The 19,944-nt window shown below is 41.8% G+C and overlaps 3 protein-coding genes across 5 annotated transcripts in view; all 3 read left to right on the top strand.

Annotated features, from left to right (window-relative positions):
- The window catches only part of frmpd3 (FERM and PDZ domain containing 3), a 35,968-nt gene extending 26,981 nt beyond the window's left edge, over positions 1–8,987 (top strand). The window contains exons 8-16 of the mRNA XM_028416433.1: positions 577–708; positions 1,576–1,695; positions 2,024–2,160; positions 2,699–2,825; positions 3,236–3,325; positions 3,503–3,682; positions 3,842–3,977; positions 4,633–5,523; positions 6,077–8,987. Of these exons, the coding sequence (XP_028272234.1) occupies positions 577–708; positions 1,576–1,695; positions 2,024–2,160; positions 2,699–2,825; positions 3,236–3,325; positions 3,503–3,682; positions 3,842–3,977; positions 4,633–5,523; positions 6,077–8,889 (4,626 nt within the window). The 3' untranslated portion in view covers positions 8,890–8,987. The remainder of the gene's footprint in view (positions 1–576; positions 709–1,575; positions 1,696–2,023; positions 2,161–2,698; positions 2,826–3,235; positions 3,326–3,502; positions 3,683–3,841; positions 3,978–4,632; positions 5,524–6,076) is intronic.
- Positions 8,988–12,784: 3,797 nt separating this feature from the next.
- On the top strand, positions 12,785–16,761 carry prps1b (phosphoribosyl pyrophosphate synthetase 1B). 3 transcript variants are annotated; one of them, XM_028416709.1, is made up of 7 exons: positions 12,785–13,142; positions 13,582–13,864; positions 14,168–14,266; positions 14,402–14,526; positions 14,708–14,881; positions 15,430–15,589; positions 15,684–16,761. In XM_028416709.1, the coding sequence occupies exons 1-7, from the start codon at positions 13,021–13,023 to the stop codon at positions 15,774–15,776; spliced, it is 1,056 nt and encodes a 351-aa protein (XP_028272510.1). In that variant the 5' UTR covers positions 12,785–13,020; the 3' UTR covers positions 15,777–16,761. The 3 variants fall into 3 exon arrangements, with proteins under 3 accessions (XP_028272510.1, XP_028272513.1, XP_028272512.1); XM_028416712.1 differs by having other exon boundaries at positions 12,786–13,142; positions 13,582–13,765; XM_028416711.1 differs by having other exon boundaries at positions 12,786–13,142; positions 13,582–13,771.
- Positions 16,762–17,403: 642 nt separating this feature from the next.
- On the top strand, positions 17,404–19,122 carry LOC114442889 (solute carrier family 25 member 53-like). The gene is made up of 2 exons (XM_028416735.1): positions 17,404–17,640; positions 17,798–19,122. Exon 2 carries the CDS (start codon positions 17,805–17,807, stop codon positions 18,684–18,686), a length of 882 nt encoding a protein of 293 aa, XP_028272536.1. The 5' UTR covers positions 17,404–17,640; positions 17,798–17,804; the 3' UTR covers positions 18,687–19,122.
- The last annotated feature ends 822 nt before the right edge of the window (positions 19,123–19,944 follow it).

Below are 19,944 nucleotides of genomic sequence, written 5' to 3'. Positions count from 1 at the left end.
AGTGTTAACTAAATTCTTTATGGGGAGCAGGCTATAAGTGTATGCTTTTATTTAAAAGCTCTAAATAGGCCTGCGTTTTGAAATTTACAGGAAAAATACAGTATTTATAGCATTACACTTACATATAAGGGCAAAGAATTGATAAAACCGGCATGACCCAAAGTAAAATGTGATAAGCCATGAATTTCCTCTTAGATAGGGTTTCCTGTGCATTTTAGAAAGAGGATATGAGAAAAACTCTGCATCATTTAGAGATAATAATCTGCACAAGAGTAAAAGTTTGCCCAACATACACACACATTACTTCCTTCTATTGAACGTGCACGTGGCACAGTAAATTGCTTTTACTGCACAAAATGACAAATGTTATTTCAAACTAAAGAGTCTAAACAGAAAATACTTACTGCAAGTACAGTATATCAGTTTGACAAACTACACTGTATAAACACGAAAGAAATTCAGGTGGAAATGCATCTGTTATTCCTTTTTTTCTGCTGGTGTGGAATTATAGTAATGTATTCTTACCATGTAAAATGTATTCTAGTCTCTCATCTCCTTGGATCTTTCTCCTTCCAGGATGTGATCTCCTCCCTGCAGGACCGCCTCTCACTGCGCTACATTGAGCACTTTGCTTTGGTGCTGGAGGCAGGTGGTCTGGACCAGAATCAGAGGTTGCATCTGTTGCAAGAGAACCAACCACTGACGCATGTAAGACACCCATTACCGAGAAATTAGTGCAATTAGTGTGCCAAAAACTGTTTGAATCATGTTTAAGCGATAAGCAGTTTGAAAGAAATAGCAACAACCAGGTGTGCGTTCTCCTGTGGTGGTATGAATAAGTGAATAAGTTCTCAAAGAACCTTCAATTATAAATGTGTTCCATGTAAAAGTTCAACACCATCCATTGAAGTTGTTAATAGCTGTCCAGTTATATCTGGTTTACATGTAATAGTAACAATAATTGCTGCCAATAATAAAACGAAATTCAGCATGTAAGCTCATATAAATGAAGTGTCCAAAACTGGGACTGGGACTGCAAGTCCCAAGGTTTATGTCACCATGAAGGAGCAGAAGAGGCAGGGATGAGTGCCGAAAACCAACTCATTCAGCCAATTCTTAGAAAAAGGAGGAGAGGTTGATGTAAAAGGTTTGTTTTAAACCCAATCATGATGTTTTGCTATAGTCAAGCAAGCAATTAGACAAGGACTGTGAAAAAACTGCAATTCAACATAGGACGCAAACACCAAAATGCTTATTTGAAAAAGTGTTATTTTGAGAATCACCGGCAATTTTCACAGGAAAACAGATGGCATTCTAGAAACTCAAACTCGACATATAAAATTACCATTATGTTTTATCTTTCAGCTTTGTCATATTTTGCACTAATGAGGCTGTGGTAGTTGTTGGCTGGTGTCTTCACTTCAAGTATCTAGCCATAAGTCATTGCATTGCAAAGCTCCATGGTGTCAGAAATCAGTCTTCCCCGTTCACTAAGAAAAAAAAATGATGCTGTGATATGTGACTAAAGCCAAAGATGTAGCTGTTATCTGTCTGACATCGTAACTTTCCCCTCAGGTGGTGCATAGAACCTATTTCCAGGGGATGAAGTGTCTGTTCCGCGTCTGCTTCTTCCCCAAGGACCCTGCAGACCTGCTAAGAAGGGACCCCGCTGCATTTGAGTACCTCTATATACAGGTAAAACACTGGATTAAAGGGGGATTTAAACAGATGTCATTCAATCTCATGATACTGTTGGAGAGCTGTCTCCTTGAAAAGCAGTAGGGGGCCACAAGGGAGCCAAAGCATTTAGGTTCAAATAACCAGGAATGTCTTCATTTGAATCTAATTATGTCTGCTTTTGCCTTCTTTGATTGAGTTAGACACAATGGCCCTGACGCAAATGCTACAAAAACACATCACATGTCATAAATTTAGAATTTATACTTATTAAAAGATGCCAGTCTTTTTAAAAGCGATTTCCTATTAGCTGCGTACGAAATTAGATTTGATCATGTTTTCACAGAGTCGCAATGACGTCATCAAGGAGCGCTTTGGCATGGACTGGAAATCTGACACCACATTACGATTGGCTGCGCTCCATATCTACATCACCGTGTCCTCAGCGAGGCCCAATCAGAAGATCTCTCTCAAGCATGTTGAGTAAGTTCACAAACTAAATTAGTGTCAAGGAACTTGTGAGAAATTACAGGCAAAATTGATGTGCAACATTTGACTCATTAACAATTCTGAGCAGCTTATCAGTGTGTCCCACAGTGAAGTTTGTTCATTCAGTAATATCTAAATGATTAATAATTAATCCCAATAGTATTAAAAACTCAAATTATTCAAGGACCATTTTCCCTGGGTCGTTATGAGACAAAGAAATCTAGTGCTTTGTGAAATTACATCTCTCCCTCAATTTGCTCATTTATTCTTCAAAACCTCAACCTAGCAAGTAATTAGCTCCACATCACAACCACAGAACCAGAACAGATTCACTGCACTTTTGATAGACTTGTATGGTGGCTATGTCAAACCAGGAGTTATAGAGGATGTAAGCTTAATGCGTCTTCCCATGGGATGAAAAACCTCCCTTGTCTCCTCAGTTATGACATCTTCCTTGTACTCTGATTAAGCACTCCACTGGTTTTTCTCATGTGTTTACTTCTGCCATCCTTCTCTCTGCTTTCTCTCACAGAAAAGAGTGGGGGCTCGAGCCTTTCCTTCCTCTCACTCTACTACCAACAGTGAAGGACAAGAATGTGTGTAAAAGCCTGTCTCAGTTGCTGAAGACCTACCAGCATCCACCACCATCAGGCAACAAGGTTTCTCTACATAAAATATATTCACACTAACAACTGTTTATACAACTTATACAACTGCAATATCCAGGTATTTCTGTGGATGAGTTTACTACCTTTGGTTACACTGCTATAAACACATCTGTAAATGATTGTGACTACTACTGTAAATTAATTTCTTATAATTTCTTATAATTAAAATGCAAATTTCAAAAGCCTGTTGCCTTTTTCGAGATGTTACTTTTTTGTACTGTATGGCTATGTCTACTTAATCAGCCCTTTGGAAAAGCTTTCATCCCTATGGATGTAACTGTTGCATAAGGTTTTATTAGCAAGAACTGTGGCTCGACAGTGCCCCCAAGAGGCCACAGGAAGTACAGGAGGATTTCTCATCTCAAAGATTTATTCTTTTTTCTTTATCACTCTGTTGACAGGTCCCCCCACTCCAAGGAAAGCTGCAGTACATGCGTGTGCTTAATGACCTTCCACCTTTTGGTGGAATACTGTTCCACACTGTCGGGCTGGTAATACATTTTTGAATCTCTTTCACTTAACCCCCTGCTCCATTAAGTGTTCCTTTGTGTTTTCAAGCCCATGCATGTTGTTGAAATATGGCAATAATTTAATTTGATATTTTAAAGCACTCTAAACAGTACAGTGTTGAGAGCAGATCCTGAAAAGTGTCCTGCATTCTTCTATAGGATGAGAAACAATCAGCTACAACACTACTGGTGGGTCCTCGACACGGCATCAGTCATGTGATTGACCTCAAAAACAACCTAACAACAGTTCTGGCTGAGTTCAGTAGGGTTTCCAAGATCCAGCTGTACAGAGAGAGCCAAGGAGTGGCTCGTGTGGAGGTGTCAATTCATGAGGCAAAGGTATTACTGCAAAAGATGAACTACAACCAAAAGATAGATAATGAGGATACAATCTTTCATTGCAATTTCTTCCAAATTTACTTTACGAAATGAGCAGGCAATGCTTATTGCCTGTCCCCTAAATAGTGTCCTAATTCCCCTCCCTACCACCCCTTGCAGCCCTTGGTCCTACTCATGGAATGGCCTGATGCCAGTAACTTTGCATCCCTCATTTCTGGCTACTACAAGCTGTTTGTGGACCCCAAACGGACCATATACTTTCGGAACCCCGGTCAGCCTCAGCTGACCAAAGCAGGTATGACTGAAGTCTTCTTGACTTCCATTGTCGAGTTCAGGCCAAATACATCAACTGTATGTATAAATGTGTGAAATGAATGTGGATCAACTGTTTAAATAAATCTACAGATAAATAAATACCAACATTGTTTATACAATCAAATTAGATATTGCATGTCAGAAATTATTGATCTTCCTTATATGTTCAGTCTACATGGACATTGATGGACGCTGCTTCTTCATTGACTGAAATCATTACTTACAGCATCCAGGCATCCTGGAGCTACCATTCCATGGCGCCCTCTGCTGTCTACACTCTCATCTCCATCTTGACTCATTGGAAGATAGACTAACAGTGTGGAATTTAATAGTGAATTGTACTTTTTGGTGTTCTCATAAAACATTTGCTGTTCAAATATGAACAGGCTTTGTGCCAATTGCTGAACCAGCCTTAGTCTACTTTAAAGACAAATCGTACCATACCATATCATCACATTCCACTACAATCTAACCCTCTAACGTCGAGCAAACTCTAACTCTCAACATCCATCTGAAAAAAAAATCCACATATGACCACCAGCTGTCGCCTCTCGCTTTTTCCATCTGGATCTTCTCTGTCCCCACCTGTTCTTAATACCTCAAACTCTCCACTGCTCTGACAATTCTATCCTCAGATTACAGAAGTTCCCACCATGCCCACCCACGCACTGGGGCAACCGGCTTGCCAAGTGGAGGGCGGCGAGGGGACGAGAGGGAAAGCTCACACAGGGAGGCAGGGTCTTCAAGGGCCGTAGTTCCTGCAGAGCCTCAGCACCTAGGCCTGTGCCATGTCCATCTTCGAGAGCAACAACATTTTCCAGAGCTCCAAACACACACTGAAGCTGAACTTGACATCAATGAGAACTTTATTCCTCAGGAGCCCCCTGGACGCCCCCGAACCAAGTCAGATCCCACCCAACAAAGTACGGAGGAACTAGCTGAGGTTTTAGAGATCCCGGCAGTAGAAAATGCAGGATTTCGTATCCGTGCCCAAACAATAGGTCAATCCCAAAAAGCCACGCGATATTTCTGTGACTCTTGCAAAGCCAGGCTTAGGGCGGAAGGCCTATCAACAGTAGTTAACACTAGTGGGAGCTCGGGGAAACATTGCTCTAGTGCTTGTGCCTCCCGAGATGGAGGTGCTGTTGACCTTATGGCCCTACCGCCCCCTGGCAATGTAGAGGAGGATGAAGAGGAGGTAAATGGTGGAGAAGAGAAGCTGCAGCCACCATCACCTGCAATTGCTGCCCCACCACCTGGTTTCAGGGACAACAGTTCTGATGAGGATGATTCAAAAAGAGGGAGGAAGGCTCGAACTAGTGCCAGCACTGGAGTCAGCTCTGGGAAACTGGCCCAACCCAAGGAAGATGTGCCTGTGACGCTGATTGATAACGTGACCACAAGAACAGTCAGAGATCACGCCCAGGAGCTAGATGATGCCCTGGTGTCCACCTTACAGGCACTTGAGGCTTTGGCAGCCTCTGAGGACTACCCCCATCACCCTCAACAGCCAACACAGACTGCAGGTCAACAACCTCAGTCATGCCACGGCTCACATCTCACCCACAGTAGTACCTATCCACTCAAATTACACATTTACAGCACACAGTACAGCTGTGCACATTTAAAGTATCTTTTAATACAAAAATTAAAATCATTGTGGAATGGAAAGACATTCTGTTATCTGTATGTAAGTCCAAGACTGTTTTGGATCAAGTCTTCTGAAAAACAACAGCTTATACAGTATGCTATGTGTTTAAAGTCTACAATGTTTTTTTTTCAATTTAATTCCCATGAAGAAAGACATGTGCTCACTTTTGTACACCCACATAAACCTGCATGCACAAGCTCTTATCGGGTGAGTCAAGCCCTTTAGTGCATGAATCAGTCAGTGACTGTAAATCTGATTCTGAAGGACTGATGGTGAAAACCACTTCAAAATTTTTTTTGAGTTTTCAATTTTATTACCACAACTTATCAACTCAACTGTTTATACAGTATTAGTCTAAAGTTATATATCTGTGTTAATAGTAGATTTTTGGCTATTCTAACTATGTACTGTGCTCTTTTTCTCTTTAGGACTGATTGTCTTAGCTGCCATTACACCTGAGTCATCACTGGACTCAGGCCATGAGACCAACTCTTCTGAACTGACGGATGTTTCTGAAATGGTGACAGCTATGAAGCAGAACCAGAACCAGGCCTACCTGCTGGCACATCACATTAACAAGGAGCGTATAATTTGCCGCCGTGACTTTCCACTTGCAATCCCAGGCTGCACTGCAAAGACCATTGGTACTGGAGCCTTTTCTGTGGGTCAAATTCGTGCTGGCTGTCCACCCAAGCAAGTAATTCTCAGCAAGACTGTTCCCTTTAAAGTCAGCCCCAGCCAAGACTCTGCAATACTTAGTGTTGTGACAGAGCAGGGTGGGAATCAAGACCCTAATCAATCTGAACAGAAACCAGAAATTAAAGCAAACTCTGACTCTACCAAAGCAAACACCCCTGATCCCCCTTCCAAGCCACTTGAAGAACTTAAAGTGTCTGATGTTTCACTGACAGCTCAAGTCAGTAAAGATCCTAAATTAATATTTTTTTCTGATGAGACAGTGACCCAAAATCTCTCTGACGGTATAAAAGGGAAGACGACAGCACCTCTTAGTACAGACCCTACAAATAAAGCCTTACCTATTCTCTTGCCTGTGGACAGAACTGCCTCTGTCAAGATTTCAACTTCAAATATGTGCCAAGATGCCAAGACTGCCTCAAGTGAGACCATGAAGCCTTCAAGCTCAACAGAACTTCTAACAGTTGATGATCTTTTCTGCACATGTCCAGTTCAGCAGGAGCCTGCATCTCAACTTACACTTAAAGACCCACAGGTTCAGAAGATCGTGGTGTTTCAGTCCTCTTCCCCTACAGATGATGAACGTCTTCGGGCCAAAGGCCTCCAGCTTGCTAACAGCAAAGAAAACGTAGTGAGGGTGGGAGCAGATCCTACTTTGGCAAAGCCCAGCCCACAAATACAAGCCAAGCACTCTCCTCGTTTACCAGTGAAAGCAGAGAAAAGAGAAGCAACAGAAACTAAAGCTGAGGGTGCCCAGGTCAAATCCCTCCCTGAGTCACAGAAATGCCCCTTAAAATCTTTGCCTATTTTAGATGATCCAACAACACCTAGCCCCCCTGTAGATAAGGTCTCCACCCTCCCAGCTAGGGACTCAAAGAAGCAAAGCAGCAGTAAAGGGAAATCCCAGCGCAGTGCTCCTTTCTTAAGCTTCAGAAATCTTCTTTCGGCAACGTTCCCAGCAAGAATGCGTCGTGAAACAGATGAGCGAAGGGCTCAGTTGCAGAAAGTCCGCCAGTATGAGCTAGAATTTTTAGAGGAGTTGCTAAAACCCAAGTCACTACAGGGAGAATTTTTGCCCCAAGGATCCTCACCTGTCCCATCAGGCACTCCTTGTGCTTGTCAACTGCGTACCAGTCCTGTCCTCAAGGCACCGGGGATCTCTAGGGAGCAGCGACGCAGTTGTGACTGTAAGCGGATGTGTCGTGGCATGCGACTACCTGATACACCAGTTGGCTCTGCAACAGAAACACAAAACAGAGGCAGAGAGAGAACTATCTCAAAGACCCCTCCAGCAGTCTCCAAAGTCCCTCACACCCAAGGTGCTACAAGGAGACCTCAGACCTTAGAGATCAAGACCACAAGAATACGATCTACCAGCCTTGAGTCACGAGAGCCAAGGGGAGAGCATGGCTCCTGCTTGCCCACTTGTACTTCTCAAACTGATTGCATGGGGGCTCCACAGTATAAGAAGCTCCAGAGGCGATACAGCATTGGAGAACTAGATAACAGCACTAGCACACCGGTGTATGCTGAGGTGAAGCCCAAAGCCAAAAGTTTAGAAAAGGAAATGGAGAGAGTGAGGGCAACAGGGCTGAGGCTCCCCACCCCAATAGAGCCAATCCACACTCAGTCTCATCAGACAGAGGGGAAAGGGAAAAAAGGTGTGTTTTTCATTCAGGGAGAGGAACTACTGCGTGAGAGCAAAGAAGGGGCTGGGGAGGTGTTGCTGACATTGCCCAGTGAAGACAGTGATGACAAGGATAAATGCTGCTCATTCTGTTTTTGCTACAGGAAGTGTGAGGCCGCAGATGAAAGCAGTGAGAAAGATGAACTCTCATACTCCATACCCCTTCAGGTCCTTCCAGGTATGGAGCTGGACTCACGTACCTTCCCTGTCGTGAGCAAAACACTCCAGGTTCTTAATGCAGAGGACTGCAGTGGGGAGGAAGAAGAGGAGGAAGAGGAGGAACCACAGACACAGGAAATAGACCTGAGAGCCTGTAGTACTCTGGAGGGTAGCCTAGCGCGGGTCCAAGCCCTACAGGGGAAAACTTTCAGCTTGCCTGATGGTTTCCTAAATGCCCAGTTGGATGCAAATGAATTGCTAGCTATCCTGCGTCAGTGTGCTAATAGCCCACAAGCTGAGGGTGAAGCTCGTCTTCAGCCCTCACGGATAGCGGAGTACAAGCAGGAGCTGGCAGTACGCTTCAAAGAATTCAGAGCATCATGTCGACGAGTGGCAAGCGTTGAAAAAAGCCCAACACGTATGCTTGCTGTCGTCTCAGCTAGCTTTCAAGTGTTGTGTGAACTAACTCAGACCTTTATCAAACTGGTCAGAGGGGTTCGGTCCGAATCTCAAAGGTTGCAGCTATTAAGAAAAGTTGAGGAAGTAGCTATCAACTACACGTTGCTTCTGCGTGCAGCAGAAGAGTCAATGGGACACTCGAGCAGCTTGCCAACAAAGACAGTGAGTCCTCAAATCTCCTCCAACACCAATAACATGAGCTCACTCACTCGACCCATCAAAACTCTGCCTGCCCAGTAAGGACAAAACTGGCAGGAATGTAATCAAAACAGTCCAGAATGTGGGTGGTGACTCTATCCAGATCCATTATTTATTTCTTGTTTACAATTTTTACAAAATGTGCAATGACTCATCCTCAGTAAAAATTACAATGCAACTGTTTCATCCCATGTTTACAGGCCCTGAGGTAGCCTTGTGGATTTTGTTTTGAAATATTAAGATACACCAAACTAATGCACAATGGAATGAGAACCCTACAACAGACTGGGTGAGACAGGGCTAATCACCTCATATAAATATTTACACTATACATAAGTCATTAAAGTATAATATTTTATATGTAATGTATATTTGAGTTGTGTCTATTTAGCAAATAATATGAAGTTTTGTGAAGAAAAAAAAGGTTATAAAAATATATTTGAAATGTATTGAATGAAGAGAACTAAACTCAAATTATAATATATCAGAAATAAATGTATGCTTTGGACAAAAATATTTTCAGAGATCTCGTCAAGTAGCGACTTCTGTAAATTGCGTAGTCCAAAGGGTTGGTTTGGTTAGATGGTGATGTGTCTGTTGAATTTTCTCACTGTTGTAATGCAAAACTGATCTCTGTTGGCTATGTGGACAGTGTCTGATGTACTGATACAAGAGTCTAAATGTAAGTGACAGTATAGGGAAAAGAAAAGCACTAAAAGACAACTACACTGGTGCTTGAAAGTTTGTGAAGTTTTCTATATTTTTGCATAAGTGTGAGCCAAAACATCGACAAATTTTTCACTGAATCCCAAAAGCAGACAAAGAGAATGCAATCAAACAAATGAGAGAGGCCGTTTGTACTTGGCCATTTGATTGGGTTCTCTTTATCTACATTTAGGACTTGTGTGAAGAATCTCCTGATGTTTTGGGTTATATTTATCTAAAGGGTTCACAAACTTTCAAGCACCACTGTAATCTGATTGATTGACAAAGGCCCATTCTCTCACTATAACAGTGCAGGTATGAATCACACCTGCTCAGGGCAGACAATGTAGCAGAGGCCCGAGCCACACTCTTATCCACTGTACAGTAATGAGTGTTGATACCTCACTCAGCTGTAGAGCAGGTGACATACCCACCATGTACCTAACACAAAGACGTGTATTTTACACCACCACTAACCTCACTTGCATCACACTGGTTGTGAATCATAATATGAAAATATTGATATCCACTTGCAAGTGACTGAAGTTATCACCATGTTTTGGCACAACCTCTGAAATTTGTTCTGAAGTGGAAATGTATTCTTTAATGTTTAATTCGGTGTTTTTTAATCACTCTGCTGCTGAAATCCTTACTTGAGTTGACACCATTACTCATCTTTTCAAAGCTGATGTTGATCCATTTTAAAAGATCTTTGTTTTTATTCAGGTTTTCAGATACAACAGATTTGCTTTCTATGTGCTGTCACAACGTTGTGCAATCTAGCAAATATATGCGAAACACACAAAGTAGTTTTCTATGTATTTTAATAAAACTAACACATCATTTCCTGTCTGAAATCTTCTTTGTGTCTCATCCTCTGGTTTTTCCTGGAGAGCTTTATACTTGTCCTGGCCTAACATGTATGGTGGAAACACTATTAAAAGAAAGTGCTGTGGAGCCAAATTAAAAGTGACAACTGGGCTGCGACAACATTCGTGACAAGAAATAGAACATGTTGCTACTTCACGCCAATATTTTTAGAAATATGAAATGCACTCTGTTGCCAGATATTTCAGAACAATGACCTAAAACGTATGCACCAGCCCGACAATGAAGTTTCATGATGGCTGTCATAGTTCGGAGAGCTGGTGTTTAAACTTTGTATTCATTGTCGCTGGTACTGCTGGTGCTGTTGTTTTTGCAATTATGAGCAGGACATTTACTGCTGGACTGTTGTAAACTGCTACTCTAGCCTACTCTCATTATATACCCTTTCCTTAAGGCGGTACTGTTCCAAGGGTTCAGAATGCTGTGTTGGAAACACAACGTTCAACATTTGACAAACATCAGTGGGAATATTCACTTACTACTTTCTGTACAACCTGTGTCCTAAGCATTTACAGCACACCTACAATTCTTCTTTGATACTGGATTTTGTCTTCAATATGAAAAATGAACACAGGATATAACTCTTGTTTTCTTTTTGACTTGATTTATGAACAAATCTGTTTGAAAGCACTCTCTTTTAACAGTTTTCCCACTGCTGTTAATGTGGCGTTCTCATACAAATACACAATGTTTTTCTCATTTCCTGTACTGCATGCTTTCCCTTTGCTTATTAGACAGGGGCAGATACTTTGACCGTTAGAGGTGATGATACTGTTTGTACAGATAATTTCATAAAGTGGTGGTTTGGGGATGGGGGGGGGGGTATGTTAATGTTTTGCAAAATGATATTCCGTATGGAAATGTATAATTTTACACTGTAAATGTAAATAATAGGATAAAGCATTGAGAGGATAGGAAACACTTTTAAAACATTACTTGTTACATTAAAATTGATCCAAATTCTTCACTATTTTGTAAATAGGAAAGATTAAAAAAAAACATGTCTGTAAGGTAAATATTTATAGTAGTCATGTAACATAGAGACTATAGCAAATCATATATTTTAAAGAATATATTATGAGTATAAAGCATGGGACATGTTTATTTTTATAAATAAAAAATCAAACGTATGTTTTCTCATCAGCACTTGAACATTTCAACGTTATAATAAACATTTTCTGTGGTTGTCATTGTTCCAGTTGCTTTGCTAAACTGTGTGAATTAGTCTGTGTTTCATTCACACGATGGGCCCGCCATGACTTGATCCATTGTTTTTTTATGTGCACCTATTCATTCCTGTCTTTATTTACTGTCAATTATCTTGTCGTCACTGTGGTCTTCTGTCTGTGTACAAAGTTAATTCATGTTTTAAAGAGCAATAAAGTATATTATATAAACTCTTTCAGAGAATTTGAAAATGGCATTGCATGCACTAAACTAAACTGACAAATGATGTCATGTTAAAGATACACTTCCAGGAAATGTGTCACAAGCAGGTTCTTACGGCTTTGGCTGCTTCATTTATTTTTCTCAGGCAAAAACCTGATGACTCAATAGCACAAACGTCACTGACTTGACACAACATCTACCACTGATGTGAGAAATGGTTTCTGTTGCTGACATTTGTCACAAGTATTTGTCCTGAGTTGTTTAAATAGTCATTTGAAGATTGCAGATTTTAGCAGAGCCACAGCTAGAGGAGTGTCTTGGTCAAAGAAAATAAGAAAGGATGTGATCGGTTGGAAAGGTGTCAATAAGATTATCTTTTACATCAGTAAAACCTCATTATACAGAATGTTGCTGTATATACTTTAAATGAAAATGAAAGCTTCCCATATGGTGACAACATGTCTGCTGAGCAAATGCTTATAGGCCTATGGTTGTTGTCCCTGTGTGTCCTTCTTACCTCTTGCTCTATGGGCAGTGCAGCTTAAAGGAGAAAGTTGACTTCTGCCTCTTAAAGGTTGTCATTTTGTCTTTGAGGTCCTTGGGGAAGTTCCTGTGTGTCTATAAAAATAAGACACAATCTGAAATAAGCATTTAACGCAACACGGGGAAAGTGAGAGTTTGTCATTTCATACAATTCCCAAAATGTGCTAGGAAAGATGAAGACATGACAACGGTTTAAACGACATGTTTTTACCAACGAATTTCAGAAAACATTTAGACAGTCCAGCTGTCGGGGAAACGTGACCTTTTGTTCCTCTCTGCGACTTGTTACGTGTAAACTGTCGTTTAATTGCTGTTTTTATTATAGTTACATCACTGTTTGCACACCTTGTCATGTGCTTCTGTTGCCCCGCTGGTCACATGTGGCCAGCCGACAGGGCCGTCCAGAATGACGTCATCGCGCCGGGACGTAAGTGAAAGCGTGCGCGCCGCCCCCGGGAGGAAGAGCCGCACGCTTGATGTGTGGGGCATAATGGTGGATAGGTAGGGAGCACAGTTAAGCTCGACAGAGACTGTTTCATCAACTGTTGATTTATTTCCAGTTGCTGTCTTGGACTCAATCCTTCTGATTCGACGGCCGCTTGCTGCCGCAGCCCGCTTGGACTGTACGACGCCCGGGACTATATCAAAATGCCGAACATCAAAATATTTAGCGGTAGCTCACATCCGGACCTGTCTCAAAAAATAGCAGACCGCCTGGGTCTCGAACTGGGGAAGGTTGTTACGAAAAAATTTAGCAACCAAGAGACATGGTGAGTTGTTTGCTGTTGTGACCCAGTACGCAAATGTTGTATGTCGCTAGGATACAACGACACCAACCCCCGTGTGTGGAGAAAAGGTTAATGAGAAACGTGGTGTCGCGGTGTTGCTAGGAACTTGTAGTCAACGCATGGGCATGGTCAGAATTCATGCTAGGGCTGAGAATTAGCAGTCAGGTTTAACAATCTAGCAGCTAATTCTTAGCCCCTAGCGTGAAGATGCCTCAAATGACACACTTAAAGTTACATCACATCAGGAGACTCACTTCCTGACTCAGCATGCTTCTTCTTTCTATTTACCCCTTGTTCAGATCCTGTGACACGCAGACACAGTCCATTGTTTACTCTGTGTCATCTATCTCTTGCCTGCCACTCTGTGTAAGCTCCATGGCCTTAAGTGCTGTTTGTCTTGTCACCTCTTTACCTCTGGCAGCGTGGAGATAGGGGAGAGCGTACGCGGGGAAGATGTCTACATTGTGCAGAGTGGCTGTGGGGAGATCAATGACAATTTGATGGAGCTACTGATCATGATCAATGCCTGTAAGATTGCCTCGGCCTCCAGGGTCACTGCTGTCATCCCTTGCTTTCCATATGCCCGGCAAGACAAGAAGGACAAGGTGGGGGTGAGGGATATCTGTCTACTTACTTCTGTCATGCCATTTGCCATCCAGCATCAGGACAAGAAGCCTGCAGCCATTTCCATCAGCAGCCATTCAGTCAGGCATATTTGCATTTTGTATTTGTTTTTTTTCCTTGCTGTCATCTTTTGCCTGATACTTATTTTCATGCCACCATTTTGATCATATTGCATGAAAGGATTGCACTTTCCAATCTCTGAATTCTCTTAAAGTGTCTCTTTGGACATATATATAAACACTAAGAACAGGAGTCAAAATGTTATATTGGTGGTGTCAATTAACTGAATTGCTTAGCTCTCAGTTGAGTGTTATTTTTAGAAATGAGCCATACTCGCCAGTTCACTTACTCCATGTGACTAATGAGATCTATTTTCATTACAGAGCCGTGCTCCTATCTCTGCCAAGTTGGTCGCCAACATGTTGTCGGTGTCGGGCGCTGACCATATAATCACTATGGACCTGCATGCCTCACAGATACAGGTAACAGAAAAGCAGACACAAGTATATACCCATTTGTATGACTCATTCACTGCAGTAGATATCTCACTCACAGTGCCATATACAGCATAATTAAAGGGAAAGGCTCCTGTAACTTCACTGTCTTTCTTTCCCCAGGGTTTCTTTGATATTCCTGTTGATAACTTGTATGCAGAACCTGCTGTGCTGAAATGGATCAAAGAGAATATCCCTGAGTGGAAAAACTGCACCATCGTCTCACCTGATGCAGGAGGAGCCAAGAGGTATATTCGGCACCACTGTCATCTGTGTTCTACCCTTGAACATAGCTTAACTTGAGCATATCGCCTCTGGAATTTACTCAAGTTTAATCTTTTGTGTACTTTACCTAATTCCAACAAACTTATAATTTGACTTGTACAAATACACTTTTAACTTGTAGGCTTTTTGCTTATCCCTCTGCAGGGTCACCTCAATAGCAGACCGGTTGAATGTGGACTTTGCACTAATTCACAAGGAGAGGAAAAAGGCAAACGAGGTGGACCGCATGGTTCTCGTTGGAGATGTAACAGACCGTGTTGCCATTCTAGTGGATGACATGGCCGACACGTGTGGAACAATCTGCCATGCTGCTGACAAGTAAGCACCTTTTACAGGAGATGCTAGCAAGCAGTGTTTTTTGTACATTGTAGAATAGATGAAATTCATTCATAACATCTGGCTCAACATTTATTCCAGGGTCAAATGTAGTTATCAGAGAATTTTTTTACCTCTACAGCTTTGATCTGCAGTGGTGTTTGACAACTGCTAGTAGACATACAAGTTTGTCCCCAATTTCCAACAGACTGCACTGTTACCCTTTGCTTGCGTTTCCCTCTTTGGACTTTTGATAGGTACTGACAGTACAGCTGGGGAACACAAGTGCTGTTTTGGAAATGCTCTCACCTAACTCATCACAATTTTGGTCAAAGTTGCTGAAATCTTTCAGCTTGCTCATGTTTTTCCTACTTCTGAGACAATACATTTGAGGACAAAATGTTCACTAACACTCAATATATCTCACCCAGTGGCAGGTGAAATGAAAACCAGAAAATTAGTGTTACCCAGTGGTCAGAAGTCATAAATATACCTTTGTTACAAAGCCACGTGGATGACTTCTAATGCATTTTGCTTCTTCTCTGCTTTAGATTAATTTCTGCTGGTGCCACTAAGGTTTATGCCATCTTGACCCACGGCATATTTTCGGGTCCCGCGATCTCACGCATCAACAATGCCTGCTTTGAAGCTGTGGTAGTCACTAACACAATCCCTCAGGAGGAGAAGATGAAGCATTGTCCCAAAATACAGGTCAGGAGGTGTTTTCAGTGTCAATATTAGAAGTGTGTAACTGGTATTTCTTTATTCTGCTTAATGACTTGCATTTCTTCTTCTCTACCTCCAGGTTATTGACATCTCCATGATCCTTGCAGAGGCCATTCGTAGAACTCACAACGGCGAGTCTGTGTCATACCTGTTCAGCCATGTTCCCTTGTAACACATGGTGTCCAACTAAATGGCAGAACAGGGAACCCCCCCATCACCCTCCCCATCCCAAACGCTACCATTAAAAATGATGTTTTGCTAAATGGTAACTGTCATGTCTGTTACTAATGCTGACCCCACCTCACTTAAGTCCCTCACACTTTAAGCGAGTGTCAATGACACCAAAGCAATCGCAAGCTATCATCTTAGGCTGGCGTAATTATTGTGTATGGATAAATAAGTATTTATCCACTGTGAACTTTGTCCTTCTTTCGTAACATGTAGCTGCAGAGTTTCTCCTGAATATTTAACCTTCCCAGGAGTCATTTTAATCTGTTATCAAAGAGCTCATAAAAAATATTCCTGGCAGGTTTCATCGGTCAGGAGAAGCATCTGGCATATAAAGCTGTTACAGTGCTTTTTGTTACATTGAACGAATGTAGTTTTTCATGTTGCTGTTGTTATTCTCTGCTGTTCGAAAGACCATAATCAAAAAATTAAATGTGTATTTAAGTAGTTTACGGTGCCACCGAAGCTCCACTCAACCGCGAGTGCCTCAACAGTCTGAAATGAAATGTTTTCCTTCAGTCTTATCCTGCTTTCTTCCCTGCCTTCATTTTGCTGTTTGTTCTCTCACTGAGTGGAAACACTTTTGCGTGTCTTAGCAGGCCATAAATGATTTATTTACAGATGTTCCTTTCGACTCTTGAGGTGCCCTCATTGAGTGGGGTTTGCCCAGTGTCTGAGATTTAACCTACAACATTCTAAAGATGAAGTTCTTGCTACAGCAAAGCTGTTGGGTTTTAAGCCTGGGGTCTCTGCAGGCTGGAGCTTCCTTCAGAAATATCCCCATGATTCATTTCTTTTTGTATATCTGGAGGAAAGATTTGTCATTACTGTGCATAATCCAGACCTTTGTGTTTACCTTTTTAGTAGGATAAATGCGCCAGTTATTTGAGGATGCATTCTTAATAAAATTAAATATGCGTAAAATCTTATACATTACACCTTTTTGTTTCCTTTTGAACCACTTACCAAATGGCTGAAATCACTATATTAAAAGTTGCATGCAGTCAGGTGTAGAAGGCTGTTGTTGGATATTGAGAGAACGTGTTGTTTGATGTGGCATATGCACTTGTAGAGCTCCATATACAAATAAAATAATTTTGTATTACCTCACATTTTAATTTTGAGACTTGAAACTTTCAGGTTTAAATAAATAAACAACATATTCTTAACTGTTAGGTTTGCACAATTGCTTCAAAATCATAAGCTTTATTTAGGCTATGTGAAATATAATACAGGACACGACTGTGTGTACACACATTAATACCTATAATACATACACCAGTTCGCTATAGTGAGAGACATAAACTACAAGACTACCACACACACAAGTTCAAATGTAAGTACTGGTGTAAGTAAATATTAAAAGTATTGTTTGTAGCTAATTTATAGACTACACGTATGTTATTCACATCATGACTTCGATAAGAGTACGTAAACAATCTCGATCTCGAACACGCCCTTGTTCCCTCGAATTAGCGGACTTGATTGATAGATGATGCAACCAATCCCCGGTGATGTGACGTAAACCATCTTGACCAATGGCTATTCTACGTGAGGCGGGCCAATCACAGACACCGGCACAATAATGCTTACTGCTCAGCCGTTATCCTTAATGCCTCTGCAAGTCTTCCATCGTGTATTCAGCCGCTGTTACTGGTCGAACAAACAGAACAAACATCTTTCATCAACGTGCGGTGCTGGATAAAGAAAAGGACCTCTGTGCTTGTTTCAGCTTTCAACAATGAACGGTGGAAAATAAGTTGTTTTTTGTTGTTGTTGTTTTTTGCAGCCCGTAGACAGCTGATTGGGTGAGTAGCGGTTTATGATCACATACTGTAGGTTCATTTGTTTTCTTTTGTTGAATTGTTTGGCTGTAATGTCCCTCTTTTTATCTTTCATTTGTTGATTGTATGTTTAACTGTTGTGAGTTCAAACCTGAAATAATTTGTGATTTCACTTTCTAAGCTCAAAGATGTCAGGAAATCCTGACCATAAACAACATGAGGAGGGCCCTGGGGACACAATGGTATGCTTCCAGAGCTACTTGCATGGAGGAACCTCCAGCCTGCTCTCCACCCTTCCCACCCTTATCGTCTTCCCTGTCTACAAGACTGTTTTCCGTCAACAAATCCACAACACCTCAGTCCACCAGGCAGTGGGACAGCTCTACAAAGAGGGTCCTGTCAAGCTGTACAGGGGTGTGGCTCCACCATTAGTGATGAGGACGCTGACTGGCACGCTGCTGTTTGGTCTCCAGGACACCCTGCTCCGCCAGCTCTCCACGTCATCCCTTAATGTTATCTCTATCTCTGCCCTGCCTGCTCTGGCTGGGTTTGGTGCTGGTTTGGTCGAAGCTGTGGTTTTTACGCCCTTTGAGCGTGTCCAGAACGTGCTACAAAACAGCCAGAATGACCGGCAACTTCCCTCCATGAGGAGTGTTTTCCTGAAGCTGAAGGACCAAAGAATGTCTTCAGGCTTCTACAGGGGCTTCCTGCCCATCACAGCCCGCAACACCCTGGGCAGCTCCCTCTACTTTGGCCTAAAGGAGCCTATGTGTGCTGTTGTGGCAGGGCAGGGGCTCTCTCCTCTGGCCTCCTCCTTCATCTCAGGAACACTGACCTCAATGGCAATTAGCTTGGCTCTGTATCCACTGTCTGTGCTGGTGGCGAACATGCAGGCACAGGTAGGAGGGGAGCTGAAAGGGGTCATGGCTTGTTGGAGGATGCTGTGGAAGTCTCGGCAGCAGAGTTTGATTCTGCTGTACCGAGGAGGTTCCCTGGTTATTTTAAGGTCGTGCATCACGTGGGGAATCACCACTGCTATTTATGACAGACAGGAGAAGCGATCAGGCTGAAGCGACACATTGCATTTCAATGCACATCCTGCTTTTTAGTGTCATTTTGACTAGCATATGATGACAAAACACACAAGTGCTAATACTAACATCATCAGTTCAACAATATGACGGTGAACTCTGAAACCACACCAGTTAAACACCTTTCAGCTATAATTCAGTGTGCTATTGACCAAATAGCACACTGCCTGTTGTGAAAAAAGGGTGTGTTAATAACAATGCATCAGCTCCTTCAGCTACTCTATCAAACTGCCGATTAAGTATGTCAATACAGTACCACTGCTAAGAACTAAACCCTGGTTTTATAGACATGCACTTGAAATATACAGTAAATGCAGTGCTGCTGACTCACAGGTGCCTTTCATTTGTATTGTCCAATGCTTAAACACATTCTCCTCCTCCTCAATCTATTTGACTTCCTCTTTGGAAGCTTGACTCAGCCTCTGAAAACCCTCACAAAGCCACTGCTACTTTTACATTTATTAATATAGCAGACAATTATGAATAAAATCTCATCAGCCAAAATTGAATGCAGGACATACTGCATGATGGGAAGTGGTCTTAATCCTTAATCATAATTTACTTTTAGAAATGGCAGCTTCACAATATTGGGATCATGGTTTTAAGGCTCTAATAAAAAAAAAATCTGATTGCTGAGCATCCTCAGCATCTGATATCTTTATTTTGACAGTCTGGTTCTCAGGAGACTCCCAATGCATAAATCAGTGCATAAGGAGATGGATGCATGGTGACTGTGTATTGATGAAGACACACCCACTGCTGCCTTGATAACATGAGCAGGTTATTCCTCTTGATTTGCAGCTGTGTGATATGCTAACTTAAAACAAACTTGACATTATACCAGCCAAAGCACACCGTGTGAACACCGAACAGCCCAAACACACTTAGAAATGTGAAGGCAGCTGGTCAATAAATGCATTGTGTTTATATATTGATGTATTAAACGTAATAAGTTCAGTTCATTCATTCAGGTTTACACATTTATTTTGTTGTTTGTTTTTTTACAGCTTGCCTGTTATATTGTTTCTATGTACATTTATATGAAGTCATCAGTTTACATGTGCAACTTACTCATGTAGTGTTTCCTGGCATGCAGCTCTCTGGCTGAAGTAAAGTGCATAGTTACAAATCAGCATTAAGTCACAGATGGTCCCAAAATATGAAGATCAGTGGAAGGTGCTTGGCTACATGGGTTCTTGAGGGGCTACATGAGAGCTGATATGTATGAATATATATG

This window comes from Parambassis ranga, chromosome 10 (genome assembly GCF_900634625.1).
Source record: "Parambassis ranga chromosome 10, fParRan2.1, whole genome shotgun sequence".
Taxonomy (NCBI): Eukaryota; Metazoa; Chordata; class Actinopteri; family Ambassidae; genus Parambassis; species Parambassis ranga.
This window is presented reverse-complemented; position numbering and strand designations above follow the sequence as displayed.

Excerpts from the sequence above, each read along its gene's own strand:
- prps1b (XM_028416709.1), top strand. The coding sequence starts at position 13,021 with ATGCCGAACATCAAAATATTTAGCGGTAGCTCACATCCGGACCTGTCT. Across the intron at positions 14,882-15,429 it reads ATCTGCCATGCTGCTGACAA|ATTAATTTCTGCTGGTGCCA; the intron begins GTAAGCACCTTT and ends TCTCTGCTTTAG. Across the intron at positions 15,590-15,683 it reads AGCATTGTCCCAAAATACAG|GTTATTGACATCTCCATGAT; the intron begins GTCAGGAGGTGT and ends CTCTACCTCCAG.
- LOC114442889 (XM_028416735.1), top strand. The coding sequence starts at position 17,805 with ATGTCAGGAAATCCTGACCATAAACAACATGAGGAGGGCCCTGGGGAC.